The 22,147-nt window shown below is 31.7% G+C and overlaps 1 protein-coding gene across 3 annotated transcripts in view; it reads left to right on the forward strand.

Moving 5' to 3' along the window:
- Positions 1 to 518: 518 nt before the first annotated feature.
- Positions 519 to 22,147, forward strand: part of MS3_00007390 (uncharacterized protein) — a gene marked incomplete at its 5' end in the record, with an annotated part of 30,233 nt that continues 8,604 nt past the window's right edge. Inside the window, 9 exons of one of the 3 annotated variants that reach the window (XM_012939878.2) lie at positions 519 to 553; positions 3,255 to 3,462; positions 8,848 to 9,015; positions 9,541 to 9,696; positions 10,425 to 10,718; positions 14,149 to 14,308; positions 15,626 to 15,769; positions 17,413 to 17,639; positions 20,924 to 21,281. In XM_012939878.2, the coding sequence (XP_012795332.1) occupies positions 519 to 553; positions 3,255 to 3,462; positions 8,848 to 9,015; positions 9,541 to 9,696; positions 10,425 to 10,718; positions 14,149 to 14,308; positions 15,626 to 15,769; positions 17,413 to 17,639; positions 20,924 to 21,281 (1,750 nt within the window). Of the gene's footprint in view, positions 554 to 3,168; positions 3,203 to 3,254; positions 3,463 to 3,511; positions 3,605 to 8,847; positions 9,016 to 9,540; positions 9,697 to 10,424; positions 10,719 to 14,148; positions 14,309 to 15,625; positions 16,339 to 17,412; positions 17,640 to 20,923; positions 21,282 to 22,147 lie in introns of those variants that run through there. The other 2 variants (XM_051215655.1, XM_051215656.1) reach the window with 2 other exon arrangements.

Consider the following 22,147-nt stretch of genomic DNA (forward strand, 5'->3'; position numbering starts at 1 on the left):
ATCTGCCAATCAGAACCGCAGTTATGAATTCTCTACTCCACGTGTATTATTTAATTTATAGTCTTAAGTTCTAAGCTTTGATAAAACACAAGCTTCGACTGGTAAGATTAACCTTGATTTGAGAACGAGATAATCCTAAGTTCTATTGATCTACTTATATGTACATCTTTTATCTTCAGTTTCAATCCCGAATATCGGAACACAGTAGTCAAACTTCTGTTACTATATTTCGTACGGGAACGGATAATACCATAAGATAAAAATCATCATTCATGAGTAAACAAGCTAAATGTAGCAGTTAAATGGCCAAGCGGTAAATAATCAAATAGTAATAACTAAAGAATGGTAAAAAGTATATTAGTAGTTAGTGGATCTAACGGATTTTAACTTTTAAATCACTGTATACAATGGATTCAGAACTTTCAAATCTTTAAGTGAGTACAATATTCTAAAAAAAGGATGATTAATAACCTATTTTTCCAAATAATGGACTGACCAGTTGTATCTAGTCTTAAAAGATGAGTACATCATTAAAACCTACTCAATTAACAAGGTAGGGATTATATCACTGTTTTGATTTCAATATAGGATTCAGAAAGTAAATACCTTCTGTTAAATAGTGTTTATTCGAACATGTAGATTCCGGATAAGATAATTATGAGTATTTATATATGCCTCTAAAAATGATCTCTTAAACATCTCACCTTCATAACAACTCATAATGATTCATCGATTTCATTATTCAAAATAGTTTTCAGTAGTATAAAGAATTAAACCTTATAGTAAGTACAAATTATAGCCTACCTAAAATATTACCTTAAAAATAATAGTTAATCACTTGTATTATTACTAGTATAAGGGTTGTGGAGACTATTAATTTTTTTGATTGAGATCATGAACCGATTGATGCCAGACCACTATTGAAAACCTGAAAGCACTGGATGGCCGTTTAGTCCTATTATGGGACTCTTCAGCAGTGCGCATCCACTATCCCGCTCATGGGATCCGAACCCAGAACCAATCAGTCTCGCGACAAGCGCTTAACCAACTAGACCACTGAGCAGGCATCCAACGGTGTTAATGTTTAACATCAACCATTCCACGAAATCGCGCGACCATAATAGGACGAAACGGCCATGCAGTGCTTCCAGGTTCCCAAAGGTGGTCTGACATCAATCGGTTCATGATCTCAATCAAAAGAAATCGTATTGTTCGCATAATTAAAAGATCATTTTAATAAGATACAATTTATTACTTTGATAATATTGTGTTTTCTAACCTGAATTATTTAATTATGAAGCTTTCATTGTCCTTCTTGATAATATAATCAGTTCTTATAACAAATAAAAGTAATTTAAAATTACGTGTTTTAAACCGAATCATTCAGGTCATATTAATGTTTATTGGCTTTTTTTCTTTCAAATGTTTCATTGAATTCATCGGTCACTAAAATGTCTTAGAATATTTCATTTAGTTGAAGTATTCATCAGCTTTATTGAGTTTAACAATCAATTCCTAGAGTTTATGTTACTAAGAGTTGATAGTATATATGTTTTCTATTACTGTAAAAAGGATTTCACAAAAGAAGGATAGCATTCCTACAGTTGAAAAATATAAAGTACTCAAAAACTTCCAATCAGTATCAAAGTCAGAAACTTCAAAACAAACGTCAACACACTCCTACTGTATCAAACTGAAACTTGGAGAACTACTAAAATCATCATCAAAAAGGTACAAGTATTTATAAACAATTGTCTGCATAAGAAAATGAATATCCATTGACTGGATACTATTAGCAACAGCACACTATAAGAGAGAACAAAGCAAACTGCAACTGAAGACAAAATTAGGAAAAAACTATGGAGGTGGACAGAACACATATTAAGGAAATCATCAAACTTCATCACGAGACAATCACTAACTTGGAATCCTGCAGGAAAAAAGAAAAGAGGAAGACCAAAGAACACATTGCCTCGGGAATCGAAAATAGATATCAGAATAATAAATAGTAACTGGAAAGGACTGCAAGCACTGCCTAGGACAGATTTGAATGGTGAATGCTGGTGGTCGGCATATCCTCCTCCATGAAGTGTAACAGACTTAAGTAAGTAATTAACTAAGTAAAAGGATTTCAACCTTAATAGAAAATCGGCAAGACTATAATTTATAGACGAACCAATCAAATTTAGGATAACAGACGTTGGATTTTAGCGTGAAACTCATTAGTTTATTATGTAACTGTATTAAAACTCATTAAATGTGACATTACTAATGTTTGTTTTTCTTATTGCACGGCAGCAAAGAGTAAATTTACTGAAAGAATAGGAACAAACCCTATGTAAGCTGAACGTGCAGAACAATGAATGAATGTATTTTGTAATAAGTTTCCCTTTTTGTACTCGAATCACGTCTTTCGATTTTTAAAAATATTTCTGTTGTGTAGTACGCTACTTTCTTACTTCAGAAGCATTTACCAGTCCTGACTGTTGTGTTGTTATTTCAGATCACTCCTGCTTCTAGGTGAACGCTAATATAACGTGTTATAATTAGTCTATATAGCGTTTTAACATTCTAGCTAATATCAGTTCATGATGAAAACTATAAATCTAATTCCTAACCCTTACTATCAACTATAAATCATAATTCATATTCCTCACACTGGTTTATGACCAGTAAATAGATAGGCACTCTCAATGGCACTTTAACGTCTCTCAAAGATCGTCCATAGAAAAATCCATAACTTTATTTGATTTATATCTTTCATGAAAAATCTTATTTAAAATCATTTCATATTAAAATCATTTAAAGGGTTAATCCATCATTATTTAAGAAAAAATAATAATAATCTATATGTCATAGATTAAATACTATTTGTTTAAATAACCAATCAAAATCACACAATGCGTTAATAGTTTTTTTCAAATTTAAATTGTGAAGGTCATTTTTTTTCGCACTAAAATTTAAAAAAATAAAGAAAGAAAACTATAAATATCAACTCAATATCAAATGATGTGAAGTACACATTGATATTTTGCAAATTTTACATTTGTAACCAGTGAAATTTATGATTCTTTCTTGTTCTTGTTCTTCATTATCTTCTTTATCTGCTCCTTCTGCTCTTTCGTTTTCTTCTTGTTTTTTGTTTTTTTTTATAATTTAAAGGGAAAAAAATAATGTTAAAAGCCAATTATTTATTGAATCTGTATGTTGATCATAAATAATTCTAATTGAAAATTTCATTACATTTTTTCTAGTATTATTCAAAGAAATAATCAAATGAAAAATGGTTATCATATGAGTACAGCACTAAATAAATTAGCACGAACACGTGTTGAATTAAATAATGCTAAAAAAATTATTATAAAATTAGGTAGTTCCGTAGTAACAAAACCGGATCGTAGCGGTTTAGCACTTGGTCGATTAGCTGCTATAGTAGAACAAATTGCTGAATTATGTCAACAAGTAAGTTACAAAATTTTTATTTATTATTTATTATTATTATTTTATTTAGAATTATGAAATGATGTAGAATTAAATGGGTTAAATGTAATGGTAATAAAAAGATGAAGATTATCAGAACTATCAGAACCTTAAACTCACCCTGGTAATATTAACTTATTATCCAGAGTGATTAGGTTTCAAATTGTGTTCACATTATTATTATTATTATCATTATTACTCTTATTATTATCCTTGTCTCCTCTTACCCTATTTCCAGTGTAGTTGATCTTTTATTTTTATATATAAATGCTCTTAACAAGTATATGTGTGATTAGATTGTTCGAAATGTATTGAGCTAATATATCATCACATAGTTTTGATAATCTTCGTCTTCCTAATACTTCTAAATCATGATTTAAATCAATTGTAAGAGTTTATAATATCTTATTACATATAGTTAGCAATAAACTAACCAATCAAGCATATAAACAGATGGTTTCAGACCCATCTTAAAAGTCACTACCAACCATAAAGATAATTATTATCACTTTATACATTCAGTGAATGGAAAGATATTTGTTCAGGTAATCCACATAAGAAATCAAACTTATCTTTTACAAATAATACAATGAAATATATGTGGTTATAAAATGACACTACTCTAAGAGATAAGGTTTTAACAATTAAAGATAATCATACAAGATGATTATAAACTCTAATTCAAATAAATTCATTGGGGATAAATTACAATCATTGATTACACTACTAATTACTATACAAAAATGCAATCAGTCTATGAAATTTGGTTAGTTTTATTTCATATTATTTTACGATTATGTAACGTTTTATAGAAAAGTTAATTCCCACTAATCAACATGAGATTTCCTTAGTAAAAATATGAACGGTGTATTCCTCAGAAAACATAATTAAAATGTAAAATAACCACATAGAAACTTTGATATTTATTGATTACCAGAAATTTTTGTTCAGTGTTACTTAGGGGAAGAAAAATCACTTTCATACTTGGTTTCCTTTGATATATATATATATATATATATATATATATATATATATTGGATACTGATGAAGTAATCCCCTTTTTGTTTCGCAGTATACATTTTATTCTATGCATAGTACAACTTAAAATCTAATTTTCATATATTAATTATCAAACAACTTATTAGATTAAGTTAACATTTGTTTAACTAACCATTTTCCACTACACTATCAATCCTATTCTATTTTATAATTATACATAATTAATGATATTTATTGAAAATATCATGGAAACCAGTAATGGTTAAACTTAAAATTTGTGTAACTAACCTTCTCATTATATAGGTACTATAGAGTATTTAGTAAATGGTTAATATTTAAAACAATTCATGTACAATAAGATGGTGGAGAAGTAATAAAGCTCTTAGTAGGATAATTTATTGAAATTATGTTCCCTAAGCAGATTATTATCATTATTATTGTATTTAAATAGCGCATAAACATTGAGTTGATGTAATGCATTGTTCATTGTCTATTGACAATCACATTTTCGCTAGCGTTTAACTTCGATCTCCTTATCTTAGAAGATTGTATTTGTTGTATTTGTACTTCTCTTTTTCACTAGTGAGATATTTCTTTCTTAATTAGCGAATTATTATTCTTAATATTAAAAATAGAACAATGAAAATCAATAATTGTTAGATGATTATCAATGAATTGGTTTCTATCGGAAACAATAATTAAAAAAAGATTCATCTACAGAGTATTTATAGGCTATTGATATATAATACAGTAAACAGAAAATTTCATTTACTTTGCTTTTATCAGTACTGAATACCTAGAAATCATTTTTGAAATGATATTCCTTAAGTAATTTTGAAGTTTAGTCAGTTATTGCCATGAGTTGTTGGACGGTATCGTGATTTTAATCAGATAAACAGATCCAATCGATCGTAGAGTAACTGAGAGGATAAAAAAATATTGATCACACCTGGGTTTTTTTATCAGATAATTAATGAAAACTGACTCAAGTCTTCTGGAGAACAGGAAATATTTCAATATTATAATAAATTATCAAATGAATATATATGATCTCCGAAAAACATGCACATAATTTATAATTTAATGGGTCTTTAAAACCACTTAACAGTAATCGCTAAACAATGCATGATGTCATGTTATTAGTCTACTCTCTAGCCGACTACTTCATATCTAAGCTCTGATGAAACGTTATTTGATCTTCTTGGAATTTCATATGCAGCTACCTGATGACTACTAACTAATAAAACAACTAAGTTGGATCTTTATACAACTGGCTTTCAATTATCAGACAATATATAAATAAATACAAAACGGTATGACACAAAGTCTTTTAATTCAATTTTTATATTTCAAACATAACTTAAAAATTATTCGACAAATTGGTACTTGTTTTGGATCCCAGTAAATAATAACTGTCATATTTAATCTTAAAAATTATATTAATGAATAGATTGTTCAATTTATGAATATTTAAATGATAATGAAATGTCCACAAATTGGACGAATTCATTTTAGTTGGTTATCATGAACTATATATATATATATATCAATAGATTGTTTATATTCGGTTCATTATTAATTTGAAATGAATAATAAATAGTCACATATTAATTAGTAATATCATTTATAATAAATCATATCACTAGGTCAAATATGTAATCACACTTAAATGGGTTTGTTTGTGTAAACTTACTGTTGTATGTATGTATATATATATACATGTGTGTGTATGTGCCTACATGTATGTATGTGTACTTGTACAACAGAGTATATGTGAACCGAATGAGATTTCTGTAAATTCTTATTATCAATAAATAAATCATTAGTTCATCTTATTTCATAAATTGTTTTCTATTGCTTCTATCAATGTTATGTACATACAGATATCTGTTTCTATGTAGCCAAACAAACAAAACAATAACATATAGAGAAGTGATATGTTTAAATCTTAATTTGCATGATTGTAATAAATAAAGATGGACTAGAAGTAATAAGTTGTAGACGATTGAACACTATCTAAATAATCTTAAGGATATCGCATCTATTGCATGACTTGATAGGTTTAAACATCGGTTTATGATGAATACTGTCTTCAAGCTTTAAAGTTTTTACCATAATGCATCCAATTTAGTAATCATCGAAGTTTCTTTAGTTAGTGACTTGGAAATGGATTTTCAACAGTTTTAAACGTAATCCCATGCAAATAAAATATCTCAAGTTAGAATGAGATGGAAATTTAAGAAGGGTATTAAATGAAGATTATATAAAATAAAACGGTGAGGAAAATTAGACATTTTCATTTTAGCTCAGTGCAAATAGTATTGCCGTCTCCGTTTGACTCGAAAGTCTCCAGTTCGATCCCGTTTTGTCATAAGTACTTACTATTGAGACGCTTTAACTTGGGAATAATGAAATGTTTAATATTCGTGGTTATTTCCCAGATATTTAGTAATTACGTTTGAATCAAGAGTTCTGAAGCAATTTGGAAAACTCTCCCGGTCTCCCACATTGTACGAGCATTCCATGTACCTAAATAAATGGTAGCTCTGGTTGTCAGAAGGGGCATCGGCCTCGTGACTTCCGAAGGAACTCGACTTTCATCATGAGGCGTCACAAATCTTCTAAATGAGGGCCTTCTGACTCCCACGACAGAGTTTAAAAGGCCTGAATAACTTTTCCTGGTTAGCGTTTTTTTAGCGAGTTAGTTTTCTACGTTAAGGGGTCGCTAACCCTATGCCCAACTCTCCTCCTTTATCCGGGCTTGGGACCGGCAGTAGCCCTCGGAGGGACTCCGGGCGGAGTTGAATCAAGAGTTTGTCACAGTTAAATATATTTTCAACACCTTTCCTTACTATCCTACCTTTATATTACATTAGTTGATTCGCCTTCACAAAGCTTCGGGATAAATGTTTCAAATCAATATTTGGTGAGAAAATATCACTGAGCTTGAGGTGCTTTGCCTTAATATAGATCTTATCAACAATGTGGATGGATATAATATGCCACTAACGGATAAAAAAACCCAAGAACTTCAGGCTTCGCCTTCAACAGTTATCAAAATGAATTCTATCAGCTGTGTTTACTATCTTAAAATTAAAATTTTGTTATGAGTACAATAAATTCAAGATGATTTGTGTTCTTCTGGAAAATTAGGGATTACCATGATCAAATTGATTGGTTTGTTGGTGAATACGGTTCCATTTGTAGTGTTTGTTTGTCATAGAATGATTTCATTTCATGTACCTTCGAAAACCAAGAAGCAGGGAAAGATCTTTATCGTCCTACTATAGGACTTAGCAGTCCAGCACACAACCCTGCCATGGGTCATATTTATTTATTTTATTTCTTTATTTGAACACATACATATTGGTACAAGAGTGCGCCAAATATATAGGTGCCACACAAAACAATGAAAATTTAAAGAGAAGGAAAAAGAAAATAAAGGTAAGGAGGGTTAAAAAAAGAACAATAAGGAAGAGATTGGTGTAAGGTAGTGTAATAAAAATAGTGGTGATAATGTGGGAACGGAAAGGTACAATCAGAAGAAACCCTCCAGTTAAGGAAGATACAACCATCTAGTATAATTACCCATAGGTCCTGTGGTTGTAATGGTTGAGCTTTCTCAGCAAGACCTTAATTTTCCGGTTTATTTTACTAGCATAGTGGCAAGTAGGCATTTTCAAAGAATCATATGCTGGGATTAAACAGCTGTGCATCACTTCCTGATTTTCAGCCGTATACTAACTGAGACGATCCTGTGGAAAGTACAATCTATAAATTGGCATAATCAGCAATGCCTTGGATAGCTATCCATCAATATCCCAAATCACTGATAATTAATTTGGGAAATATTATGTACTTCTGCAAAATCAAGAACGAATGAACTCACAGTTAGACATCAACACCGTTGTGTAATCTACACGATTGTTATTATTAAATCACAAAACGCTTTGACTGATATCTTTTTATGAAAATATGCGTACATTAAAGTAAAACCTGAGAGAGACCTAAGTGAAAGCAATATTATCAGTAAACGGTTGTGGAGATTGTTGAGCTTAAATTAATATCGTGAATGGATTAGTGTTAGACCATCATTGAAAACCCGGAAGCCGTTTCGTCCTAGTATTTGACTTCTCAGCAGTGCGCATCCACGATCCCGCACTCTGGACTTGAATCCAGAACATTCGGTCTAGTGCACGATATATTGTTTATAATCACTATGTCTTATTCATGGGTAACAATAGTCATTTGTTAAGAAATCGTATTATTCGGATACACATATGATAAAGCATTTTTATAATTATTTGTTTCCCATATTTATTTCGTTCAATGTTATTATTCTATTTATCTTCTATTTACTATTATCAGGGTCGGCAATGTCTTCTTGTTACTAGTGGAGCAATAGCATTAGGACGGCATCATCTTGAAACAGATGAGAAAAAAAGTAGTCGAGGAGCTCGAGCAGCTATTGGTATGGCAGAGATGGTTACATTATATGATCATTTATTTGAACAATGTGATCTTCGAACAGCTGCTGTATGTTTATTTATATTTTGTTTACATTTCAAATTATAATAATTTAGAATTTGAATATATATTACAAACTGGAAAAAATATGACCGAGAATTCCCGGTATTTAAAAAATAATAAGGATCTAATTTACTGTTATTCACTGGAGTTTGTCCATTTTTTTCTTATTGACTCTCAGAAAAGAATTTGATCAGTAACTACTTGCATGCGGCTTCTTTAATTGGAAACCACAAAAGTGACAGTAGTTACGTGTCTATTACATTCTAGAATAATAGTTAGCAGTAGAATCTAAGATGCATCTTCCATCATTTTTGGGACTCATTAGCTCAATATACCTGCATGTCAGTATTGATCTAATTCAGCACTGAATATGATTTAAAAAATAAGTCCCGTCATACAAATATAAATATAAAACCGGCCGAGCATGGTAACGTTCGTCACCCAGGAGCTTAGTGTATAGTTTGTTAACATTGTTACGCTTTAATAGAATACAATAAGAGTTCATATATTTCATTTTATGTTCTCATCCAGATGTTATTGACACCTGTCGATTTTGATGATGGTCATCGACGAGCATATTGGCGTACAGCACTTCAAGATTTATTAAATCAAGGGGTTGTACCAATAATTAATACAAACGATGCTGTTGCTTGGAATAAAGAAACTTCTGCTGGTACAACATGCACAGTAAGTATATTCAATGTCGACAAACTAAGAAATTGAAAAGTGAAAGGAAATTTTGCAGTTAACTATAAATATTCACCTTAGATATAAATTAGAAACGAGGAATCACTAAACAACTGTTTCGTCCTAGTATGGGACTCCTTAAAATTACGCATACTCGACTCTATTGAGAATCGAGTTCAAGCCAAAGGTCCTACATTAATAATAACCATATGCTCATTAACGATTAATTTATAGAGGTAACCCCAAGATTTCTAGAGGGAAGTCAAAATCATAGAACTTCAACCGTGTCTAGTATCAGGTAGTTATTCACGAATGATACCTTATCGTTACTACATAGAATAATTCAATGAGAGAAATTGATATACTAAATCATTTATAACTTTTGCAACACACTAGATTGTGAGACATCTGTGTTTTCTCAGATTTGATTGCACATAGTTTGAGCCTGTGAGTGAGCATTGTGGACATGATTACAACTAGAATGCATCAACTATTCAATGTTCCGAAGCTGGCAAATTCTACCAGGTACTTCCTGCTAGGTGAATTCAAGTTTATTTTTTATTTTAACTGATTCATTTAAAGAGGTAGGATTATTGTGTTGTAAAAATTCAAAATGTTGTCTAATGTCAAACGTATTTTCATCTAGCTTTCGATCAGTTGATACACAGACTATGGTAGATGACTGTGTTGTAATACAATTTTTTCTGACCATGTTCTCTTATCTTCAGGATACAGCCCTGGCCCTTCAAGTACGTGACAATGACAGTTTAGCTGCTCGTTTGGCATGTGAATTAAAATCAGATCTATTGCTTTTAATATCTGATGTAGATGGTGTATATACTGCACCACCTGGTAGTCCTGGTGCTCGATTTGTGGCCGAGTATGAAGTAACGAAAAATCCAGAATATGATACTCACTCACCATTAGTCAATGGTGAATTCCTGAATTTTGGTGAAGCATCTTCCGTCGGTACTGGGGGTATGAAAAGTAAAATTGCATCAGCAGTTTGGGCTGTCAGACAAGTAAGATAGTAATTCCATTTGTAGTTTAAATAATTTAATAATGCTACATTTTTTCTACAATGAGAACCTTTAAAAATAATTGACATAACTCAGTAACATAACGTTTGTCACCTAAGCATCAAATCATATGTGTTGTAAACAAGAACATTTTGCATATGATGACAATTACAGACATTAGTGCTTATAGAACTGTTCAATGATAAGTATACGTCATTTGTAACTGCTACATTTGAGTAATTCGGTCGATTAAGAGAAAATATCACATACCAATTTCCCTCATTTAATAATGAAATTATCACTATCTTCTGCTTGAAATAACTAACTTAAATAGACCATATCTTTGTTAGTGAGATAATTATTTCCAGTATAGTTTATTTCAATTTCAGGGGAATACGTTATGTATAAAGTGACTTGTAATTGAACGTTTCAACTGACTCTTGCAAACATGAATGTCAATCGTGTACAAAAATGCTTTGGTTCTTAATGTATCAAATTTAGAAAAACATTAACATTATCGATGATTGTCATTTTTTTCTCAAATAAGGTTCTTTCTATAGAAAGTATCAACTAGGTCTGTTGACTTTTAGGATGATTTATTCAAGTTACTAGAATAAGAGTAATCATTGTAAACTATTCCTTCACGAAATCGATAAATGTTCACCTTAATTCTAAAATATATAGTTTAAAGTAGAGCGTGACAATATCGTGTTAGATTACTTACTTACTTACGCCTGTTATTCCTCATGGAGGAGCATAGGCCACCCACCAGCACTCGCCATTTAACCCTGTCCTGGGCAATCCTTTCCAGTCCTTTCCATTTGCTATTCATCCTTTTCATATCTGATTCTATTTCTTGACGTAGTGTGTTCTTTGGCCTTCCTCTTTTCCACTTCCCTTCAGGATTTCAAGTTAGGGCATGCCTCGTGATGCAGTTTGATGATTTGCGTAATGTATGTCCTATCCATTTCGATCGTCTTTTCCTAATTTCTTCTTCAGCTGGGAGCTGGTTTGTTCTCTCCCACAGAAGGCTGTTGCTGATAGTATTGGTATCCGGTCAACCAATATTGAGTATTTTGCATAGACAACTATTTATAAATTTCGATAATGCAATGAGAAGACGTAGTTTATCAGAATTATGTGATATATTTGCGCAATACATTTCGAACAATCTGATCACACATATACTTGTTAAGAACATTTATATATGAAAAATTAAAAGGTCAACTAGACAGGTTAAGGGTAAGTCATAACAAAGGAAAAAATATTAAAGTACACAAAAACAAATGTGATTACCACTCTGGACAGTAAATCAGTACTACCAGGGTAGGTTAAGTGTAAGTACAAATTGTTTTTGAACACATAAAGGGGGTTTCAATTTTCGTATAGCCAAGGCTTCAATAAACCTTAGTATACGTCCTTGAAGGCTTTTGTACAACACAACAAATGATGATTTGATATCAACCTTATGACCCGTCTCAATCAAATGTTTCGCAATGGATGATGATGTCTGTCTATCCTGTGGTCTTATTTCACCATTGGAATTCATCTGATTTTGCAACCATTTTGGTATATGTTCACCCACCCTTAATTGCAAATCACGATTGCTCCTCCCTACGTACGTGTTTCCACACATACATGTAAATTTATAGACACAATGGGATGTGACACAATCGTTTTCATGCTGTTTGGGCTTTTGGTGAAACATAGACCTTGTCTTTTCGATAATGACAAGTTGGGCTGCATAAAATGTCCGGTTGATAGCTAATTTAAGTCTCTGTTTCAACATGAGACTATTTGTGTCACCTCTGAATGGTAGCGTAATATAAACTCGCTTTTGGGTGCCAGAAGCACCATAGGTCTAGTCATATTGCAACCCTTCCAGCGGTTTATGAACTTCAATATGACTAGACCTATGGTGCTTCTGGCACCCAAAAAGCGAGTTTATATTACGCTACCATTCAGAGGTGACACAAATAGTCTCATGTTGAAACAGAGACTTAAATTAGCTATCAACCGGACATTTTATGCAGCCCAACTTGTCATTATCGAAAAGACAAGGTCTATGTTTCACCAAAAGCCCAAACAGCATGAAAACGATTGTGTCACATCCCATTGTGTCTATAAATTTACATGTATGTGTGGAAACACGTACGTAGGGAGGAGCAATCGTGATTTGCAATTAAGGGTGGGTGAACATATACCAAAATGGTTGCAAAATCAGATGAATTCCAATGGTGAAATAAGACCACAGGATAGACAGACATCATCATCCATTGCGAAACATTTGATTGAGACGGGTCATAAGGTTGATATCAAATCATCATTTGTTGTGTTGTACAAAAGCCTTCAAGGACGTATACTAAGGTTTATTGAAGCCTTGGCTATACGAAAATTGAAACCCCCTTTATGTGTTCAAAAACAATTTGTACTTACACTTAACCTACCCTGGTAGTACTGATTTACTGTCCAGAGTGGTAATCACATTTGTTTTTGTGTACTTTAATATTTTTTCCTTTGTTATGACTTACCCTTAACCTGTCTAGTTGACCTTTTAATTTTTCATATATAAATGTTCTTAACAAGTATATGTGTGATCAGATTGTTCGAAATGTATTGCGCAAATATATCACATAATTCTGATAAACTACGTCTTCTCATTGCATTATCGAAATTTATCAAAGGGACTAATTGTTTTAAACTATTTATAAATACTTGTACCTTCTTGATGATGGTTGTTGTAGTTCTCCAAGTTTCAGCTCCGTACAGTAGAACTGTCTTGACGTTCTCATTGAAGATTCTGACTTTGATATTGGTTGACAGTTGTTTTGAGTTCCATATGTTCTTCAGTTTTGTGAGTGACATCCTTTCTTTGCCAATCCTCGCCCTTACGTCTGCATCTGATCCTCCTTGTTCATCGATGATGCTTCCCAGGTATGTGAAGGATTCTACATCTTTCAGAGTTTTGCCATCAAGTGTGGTTGGATTGTTCTCCGTGTTGTATTTGGGGGCCTAGGTTTTCCCCTTGTGTATGTTAAGGACTACTGATGCAGAAGTTATTGCTACACTGGCTGTCTTTATCTGAATTTGTTCGTGTGTATTCGATAGAAGGCTAGGTAGATGGTTAGAGATAATAGGTTTGGAAATAACGATTATCTATAAACATGTATAAAAATGATGCTTTCTGCGTGATTGAAAATTACATAACCAAGTGTCACGCTTAGAATCATTATCACTGAACCATTTTATCATCAATTAACCTCCAATTAAGTGAAGGTATTTACTATTTAACCTACAAAATTAGATTAATACTAAGAAGTAGACGACCCGATTATTGTACGTTTATTTCATGATTACTTGTATTTATCTGAGAGTTAAAGTATTATTGAAAACATTCATGATATCTTATATTATAATTTATTCATCATTGAAGGGAACTTCAGTTGTCATAATCAGAGGTAGCAGATTTAATTGTATTACTGATGTCATGAATGGCATGGATGTTGGCACATTTTTCACATTAGAAGAAAAAAATGAAGCGGAAAATCAGCTTGATATTCGAGAAGAAACAATTAAACAAATTGCCACGAAAGGTAACATGAGAATATAAATTAAACAATATCAAATTCAGTTTGCTAGAGTGGATGAAAAAAATACTCATAGTATATTATTCACTGTAATTTGTAACTATGGATTAGTTATGTATCAGTCTCTTAGCTTACGTTCCATAATTACTAAATTTATTAATGATTACAGTTAGTGTATAGAGATTGTGAAAACTGTTGAACTTATTAGTTGTGCAAACGTCAATTCTTAATGTAAAACTATGTAATTCGCAAATGAAGTGAATCATGGTTCAAAACGAAATTTGTTTTATGTTACTAGTTGTTGAATGAAAAATAAATAAAATATGTAACAGAAAATATGTATAATCGAAATAGTCAGTTAAAATTAACATGGAGGCTGACATAAATGTATGTTAGCTCTAGTTTTCATTTTGAATCAACACAATACGATGAAATAAACTTATTGAATAACAAAGGAGTAAATATTAAGGATGAGTTTCGAAAAGAAGAGATAAAAAAACTTTTATTGAAAAGTAATGGCACTAAAGATTCAGGGAAAGATGAAAAGTGAATATATCTGGGTCGCTGGTTGACTTAATTCACTCAACAACTTCAACCAATGATTTCAGTTACCTCGAGTACTTAATAAAGTATGTATTTGCTATGATTTCATGAGGATTCATGTATTACTTAAATAACCTGGATAATTTATAGTGAACTACAAGGTCGAAATTGACACATCAACTAGAAGATTTTATTTCAGTAGGTGGTTTCTAAACCTAAGGTCATTCACTCATTAAAATTCAATCAATATTTCAAGATGTTTATTTTAAACAATTAAAATTGATTTCAATAGTTGAAATCATGAGTCAATTGAATCTAGACCATCATGGAGAACCTGGAAGCACTGGACGACCGTTTCGTCCTATTGTGGGACTCCTCAGCAGTGCACATCCACGATCCTGCCTGGCGAGATTCGAAACAGCCATCCAGTGCTTTCAGGTTTTCCATGGTGGTCTAGCTTCAATTGACTCATGATCTCAATTATTGAAATCACTATAATACTCACATAAACCCCTTCTGAAATTGAAATCAACTTCAGAACTACAAGAAATCGACATGCATTGACAACTAGTTTAGAAAAACCAAAATATACCGTACAAACTATGATCATAACCGGAATGATTATTGATATATTCAATCTTCAAAGCTTAAGATAGAATGAATATTGTATATTAATTAATAATAAATATTATAGCATTGTTTGAACTAAGTATAACCCTGAACTACTGAAATATTGAACTCTCACTATACATCTTATATATATTTTTCTTATATAATAAGCTCGTGAAGCCAGTATACTACTGAACTCCTCTACACCTGAAGCTAGAGCAAATGCAATTGATCATTTAGCTGATAAACTTTTAAAACACGAAGATGAAATTATTCGTGAAAATGAAATTGATATAAAACAAGCTGAAGCAGCTGGTATGTTCATTTCTTTAATTGAATTTTCAATACGTCATTAAAAATACACGTTTGTATATTCATCCAAAAAAACAACATAAGACCACTGGTATAAATACATGTTGAGTCAAGTTGCAGCACATATACATATCACGGTCATTTAGGTATCTGAGCAAAAGCCTACACTAACCTAGACTACTTATTTCAGGCCTCAAACAACTAATACTAAGCTGTTCGGGATGCAAATGTATGTTTTCAGATACTTTAGAATGTGATTAAATAATAGAATACACATGTGGTTTATGTAGATTTGTTTCATAGTACTGTTTGTATAAGAGGTTTTCTTTGCCACTCTGGATAATATAATCATCGTTGGTTTCATATAGATGAATACTGGTGTCTATTTTACTTAAACTAAAAAGTTGTATTCACATGAAACCATGTCTTATAGTCCATTATAGTCTTCAGTTGCAATAAGTGTTTCACCTACTATGTGATAAATCAGATGAAAAACAATTCTGAAAAATGATATAGAACTGGTCAAACTGTATTGAATAAAATCATCTCACTAGACAATATGTAAGCAGTCATTATTTTTCAATAACTTTATAAATCTGTTTTGTTTATATTATATCCTTAGTAATGTGTAAAATTCAAATGATCGCAAATCGTCCTTTAAGACAAAATCATTCTCAACTAATTAACGAATACTTTGCATGTACAAGTGACTGATATAATTTTAAGGTCTAATAAACCACTAAAAAGTTATTGAAATTTATCTGATATTTGGTACGATATATATCGAGAACATCTTCCATAACCATTTCTACGATAGATAATATTACTATTTTTCGACATCAAAATTTCATAAAGCTAGCACAAATTACAAACAGATTTGACAGTCAGTTGTTTATTGATCTCTCAATAGACGCTATTTATTATTTAATCTAAACGATCAAGTGATTATTTATTGTAAACATCTAAGTTCTATGTAATTCCGACGTCAGCAAGAATAGATTAATATCAACCACGCTAACCATTACATTTGGTGGCCTTTTAAGGAATATTCCTGCAGACCAGGTGGAAAGCGATTTCGCTTAGCCATTGTGCATATCATTTATGTATTAATTGACAAATGTATTTAAAGTTGATTAATCATTGTGTAGTGACTGATGCCATATACGTCAATTCCGTCATGGTGATAATCGAATTCACCCAATCAATACTTATAATGCCTGTGAATATAAACCTGAGTGACGCTCAATCTAATCCTTCTAGAAGCATCAGCTCCCTTATAATTACAGGAGAACCTTACGGCACGAAACCTAGGTGAATTAGGGCATCCTATCGACTAATTCCATTCACCACCTAACAGTTATAAATGTGGTTACCTGACACTGATCAATGGCAGAAAAGTTTAGGTAGAAAACAAACTTTTATAATCTTACTATAAAAACGTGTATTTAACATCAGATTTCTAAAGGGCCTAATACACTAAGCGTTGAAATTACGCGCTCACGTTACTGGCATATTTCAGTAATTATAATTCACCTTTAGACATTTTACAAACAAAACGTCTTTGGAGACTAATGAGTACTAAAACGTTTATTATGTTACTTATGTAACCAAAATAAAATATATTTTAAAATTTATCTTTATTGAAGGTATTTCATCTATCCTGTTGGCTAGACTGCAATTAAGTCATTCAAAGATAAAAACATTAAGTGAAGGACTTAGACAAATTGCAACTGAATCACGTAAACGACATGGTCATGTTAATTGTGTATTGTCTCGTACTAAATTAGCAGACAATTTAATTTTGGAGAAAGTTACTGCACCTATCGGTGTATTAATGGTGATATTTGAATCGAGACCAGATTGCTTACCACAGGTAACTCTTTTGTTCAATTGAATAATATTACTAAAGATATAAAGGAAGAAGAATGTGTTTGTTAAATTTCAACGAATGAATTTAAAGTAAATCCAATGTGCTCATCTGGCAATCTGGTTCAAGGTTTTTCAAGAAAATATGATCAAACATCAAAATTATCGAATATAAACAAGTACATGGTTCTATGGTTAACTGTATACTAAACAGGATATCCAATCAAATTCATTCACTGAGATTTTACAAATACATTCTTCCTTCTTAATGTCTCACATTAAATCGGTGCTCAAATACTGTGAAACTATGCGTCCAAATCTAGACGAAAGTTCTCATATAATATTCAAGATATTACTAATGAATTTAGTCTGTTTGTCTCATATCCTGTCAAACGTATTTATTGTTATTAATTACTATCCATTGATTATTGCTCTATTTACTTTTAATTAAACAAAATATATTTCAAAAAGAATTCCAGAACCCATGTCTATTTAAAAGCAAAACCAGATTGGTAATGAAAAGAATGCACCATGTAATGAACGGAGATATAAGAGTAAATTATTTAAAATAACGTTGTACCTAAATCTTTTTGAAAGGATATTTGTCACAACGAATAAACTAATATGAAGCAAAAGTTATGAACCAGAGTTTGTTGTTGTTGTCATTGGAGGAGGAGGAAGAGAATCTATAAACAGACAGAAGGAAACGAAGATGAGAAGCACGGAAAAATAATTGATTTTATAGCATAGACTTAAAAATGCCCTTAACTGGGAAGAATTTATACTCTGAAAACTTTTTTTTCTTTCAATGACAATAATAATAATGGAGTGCTCATTAATTCATGACATCAGAATATTTCTGAATCATCTTCAGTCTACTTACAAGTAGTTGAATCCATGAGTCGATGTAAACCAAACCACCCTAGAAAACTTGGAAGCATTGGATGGCCATTTCGACCTAGTATGGAACTCATTAACAGTGCACATCCACGATCTGGCAGTCTGGACTCGAGTCCAGAACCTTCTCAGTGTCGCGCGCGAACGTATAGTCTCTAGACCACTTATCCATCATCAAATAATGCTAATGTCTAGCTTCAATCAATCCTAGAGTTCTAGTGAAAAGCTGTGACAAATGGAATTCAGTCCGTGTTGGGTGGAGACAGTTATCTACTTCAAACAATCGATGAAGGGTTGCAGAAGATCATGGATAGGTTAAAGTTAGACATTATCATTGTTGGATGACAGTTCAGTGGTCTTGGGACTATGCATTCATTCACAAAATCGAAGGTTCTGGGTTCGAGTCCCGTGTGCAGGATCTTGGATGTGCACTCCTGAGGGGTCCCATACCAGGACGAAACAGCCGTTCAATGTTTTCAAGTTTTCAATAGTAGTCTAGCTTACATTGACTCATGAATTAAACTATTACAATTACAACAATCTCCCCAAATCCTCATTCTCATGACCTACAAATGGTTACCACAATAGAATCCTTCACCTTTAAACAATTCTCTAAACATAGGTCTGGAATAACGAAAAAAGTTATTTCATTTGACGACAATCCCATAAGTATATTGACAGTAGTATTAGTTTAGTAAATTATGAGTGGGAATTTAAAACATTCTAATGAATGTATTGAATAGACTTTGTTGAATATTTCAAGATTCAAACTAACGACCTTCAAGCGATTCTACTGACATTACAATCGCTTTAACTCGAAAATTTAAATATCAGTTTAGTTCGAATTTTCTGTGGATTATCTGATACATTCGTATTTATGTAAACAAAAACATAGAGAGATGAATAACTGATTACATTTGATCCGAATACTGATAGGTCAATGGTGTACACAATTTAGTTGATGAAACATAGTTAAATGAAACATAAAATGATTGCCTTTTTTCAGTATATTTATCTCATCTGTTTGTTGATGTATCAAAATCGCCAAACTGAATACATCTCGTATAAGTAGGTTGTTTTCCGAAAGTTCTCAGACTGTTCATTGATATATCTTTAAAAATATATATAAAGTCAACCGTTTGACACCGAATGACACTAATAACTAAGTATTTTAATCAGCTTAAGAAACTATGCACATTGTTATTACATGATTATCATTCAATTTAAACGTGTAATAGTAATGTTATTATCAATTAACAAAAATATTATGTTAACTGTTTCATTATGATCTAGTGATTATTAGTGTCCTTTGACCTGAAGAAGAAAATTGTTATGACTACGGTATAATTGAAATCACTAGAGAGATACACCAAAAGGTTTTCAATTCTCTATCTCGAAGTAATTTCTTATGTTTGTGAACTTATGTTCTTTCTTTTAACTAATGATAAACTTCAACTGACTTCAGTTGACTATGGATCTATAGTTTAGATAATCTTAACTGCTATTTAGTCCAGAACGCCACGTGTTCTATTCCTCTTAACAGAATGCACCAGAAAGAAAGCTTTTATTTACCGTATATTTTTCAAACATTCATAGATAATTCGCAATATTTTCATAAAGGTAAAACCTTTGTCAATAAATAATGGGTTCAAAGGAAGCTTACATTACAGGGAATATAGAAATGTAATTAACCGGTTATTCAATAATTATACTATTAAAATGCAAATAATGATTCTCTGTAGTTCTAATAGTCTCAATTTTCCCGATATTCATTTTATTACAAGTAAAATGTCTATAAGATTATTTACTAACAATACCGTTACGATAATTTAGTCGGTTTACTAGCAAAATGTATTACGCTGAGCATTGATTTAGCTGGTGGTTGAATTCTACGGATCAAGTTGCAATGCGTTTCCCAAACCAAGTTTCTCGATTGATTAGTATAAAGTATTTTTTAAATGTTATATGATTTGAGGCAGTTTCTAGGAATTCTTTTAATCAAGGTTTCGTTCATCAGAAAAGTACTCAGGCCACGACTGATATACTGTAGGATATAAATGACACGATAATAGTTTTATTATGTTAGTTTAAGTGGTTACTCATAAATTAAAACTGGAACTCAAACTTATTTATAAAGGTTTGTATTATCCCATTATTGATATTCACTAATGAATTCAGGTCAGATTTTATTGATTAACGTGCAACAAAATAAGCAATACTAAGTTAGTTCCAGTATGAACATCAACACTGGTAAGCATGTATTTCCACCTGAAAAGCTCCTAACAGGACAAATACATTTCATTTCTTCTACTGCTAACACTTCCGAATTATAGTGAAATTTCTATGTGAAACTGCTTCATATTATTACAAGTCAATTAAATAACTTTCATTAAGGTTGCTGCGCTTTCAATCGCTACAGCCAATGGTCTATTAGCAAAACCCGGATCTGAAGCCTTACATACTGTTCGAGTACTTCATAGACTTGTCGGTGAAGCTTTAGAAATGGTCAATCTACCATCTGAAGCTGTTGGTCTACTTGAAGGACGTAAAGATGTGGATTATGTTTTACAGGGTATAGATAAACAATCTTTTGTTGATTTAGTCATTCCAAGAGGTAGTTCAAAAATGATTGAAAGTATTCGTAGTGCAGCAAATAAAGCCGAGACTGGTGTACCTGTCATGGGTCATGGGTCTGGTATCTGTCACGTTTATGTTGATTCGGCAGCTGATCCTGAAAAAGCTATAAAAATAGGTAAGTAAAACTTGTTCTTGTTAAAAGTATAAAGGTAAATCATTTAATATTGAAATTACTGGAAAGTGTCAACACTAATACAATACTTCAATAATATAAATATATGAAAATGGCAATCGCTGAGTAACAATGTAAACGATCAATTCCGTTTTGTATATTTAACTAACAATTGTAAATTATTTTAACAGTTCAAGAACAGAAATCTTTCATATATATATATATATGTCAGGGTGGGTACCAGAAAACACGGCAAGGCCTCCATAAGCTCTAAAGGAGCCAAAAAGATTCCATCTAATCGAAGGACGATAGAACTTTCTAGAATATCAATGTAAAATACTGTTCTTGAACGACTATATAAACTTTCTGCTTGGGGATTGACTGGATTGTGATGATGTAGCCTATACCAAAAGCTATAAATACATCTGTTTTTCTGAACATTTGGACACTTACTTCAGTAAACGTTTCTCCTGTTTGATGTTACGTTTTGATTTACGGTTACTAACGTATCCTGTATTAGCCTTATGCAAGTAGCGGGTTTAACAACATGTACGTATGTCTTTTAGTGTAGAACATCAAATAATACTTTTTACCCAAAGTCAGTAATTGATACTATGCTCAGTTTTGAAAGTACATAATACTGTGAACCTAAACAGAATATTTTAATAACTTCATAGATAGATTTCTTATAATCAAACTGTTGTCTCATGTAGTTTATTCCCTTTAAAAATTTAAACAACGAGTGAACATTATTAGTTTTTAATTACGTTCATGTTCTCAACAATTGATTACTTATTGATGGGCAATTCAATCTAGGTTATCTGAATAGTTCGAAAATATCTAAGCTGATTAGCTTTTATGTAACTGAA

Source organism: Schistosoma haematobium, chromosome 4, assembly GCF_000699445.3.
Source record: "Schistosoma haematobium chromosome 4, whole genome shotgun sequence".
Lineage (NCBI taxonomy): Eukaryota > Metazoa > Platyhelminthes > Trematoda > Strigeidida > Schistosomatidae > Schistosoma > Schistosoma haematobium.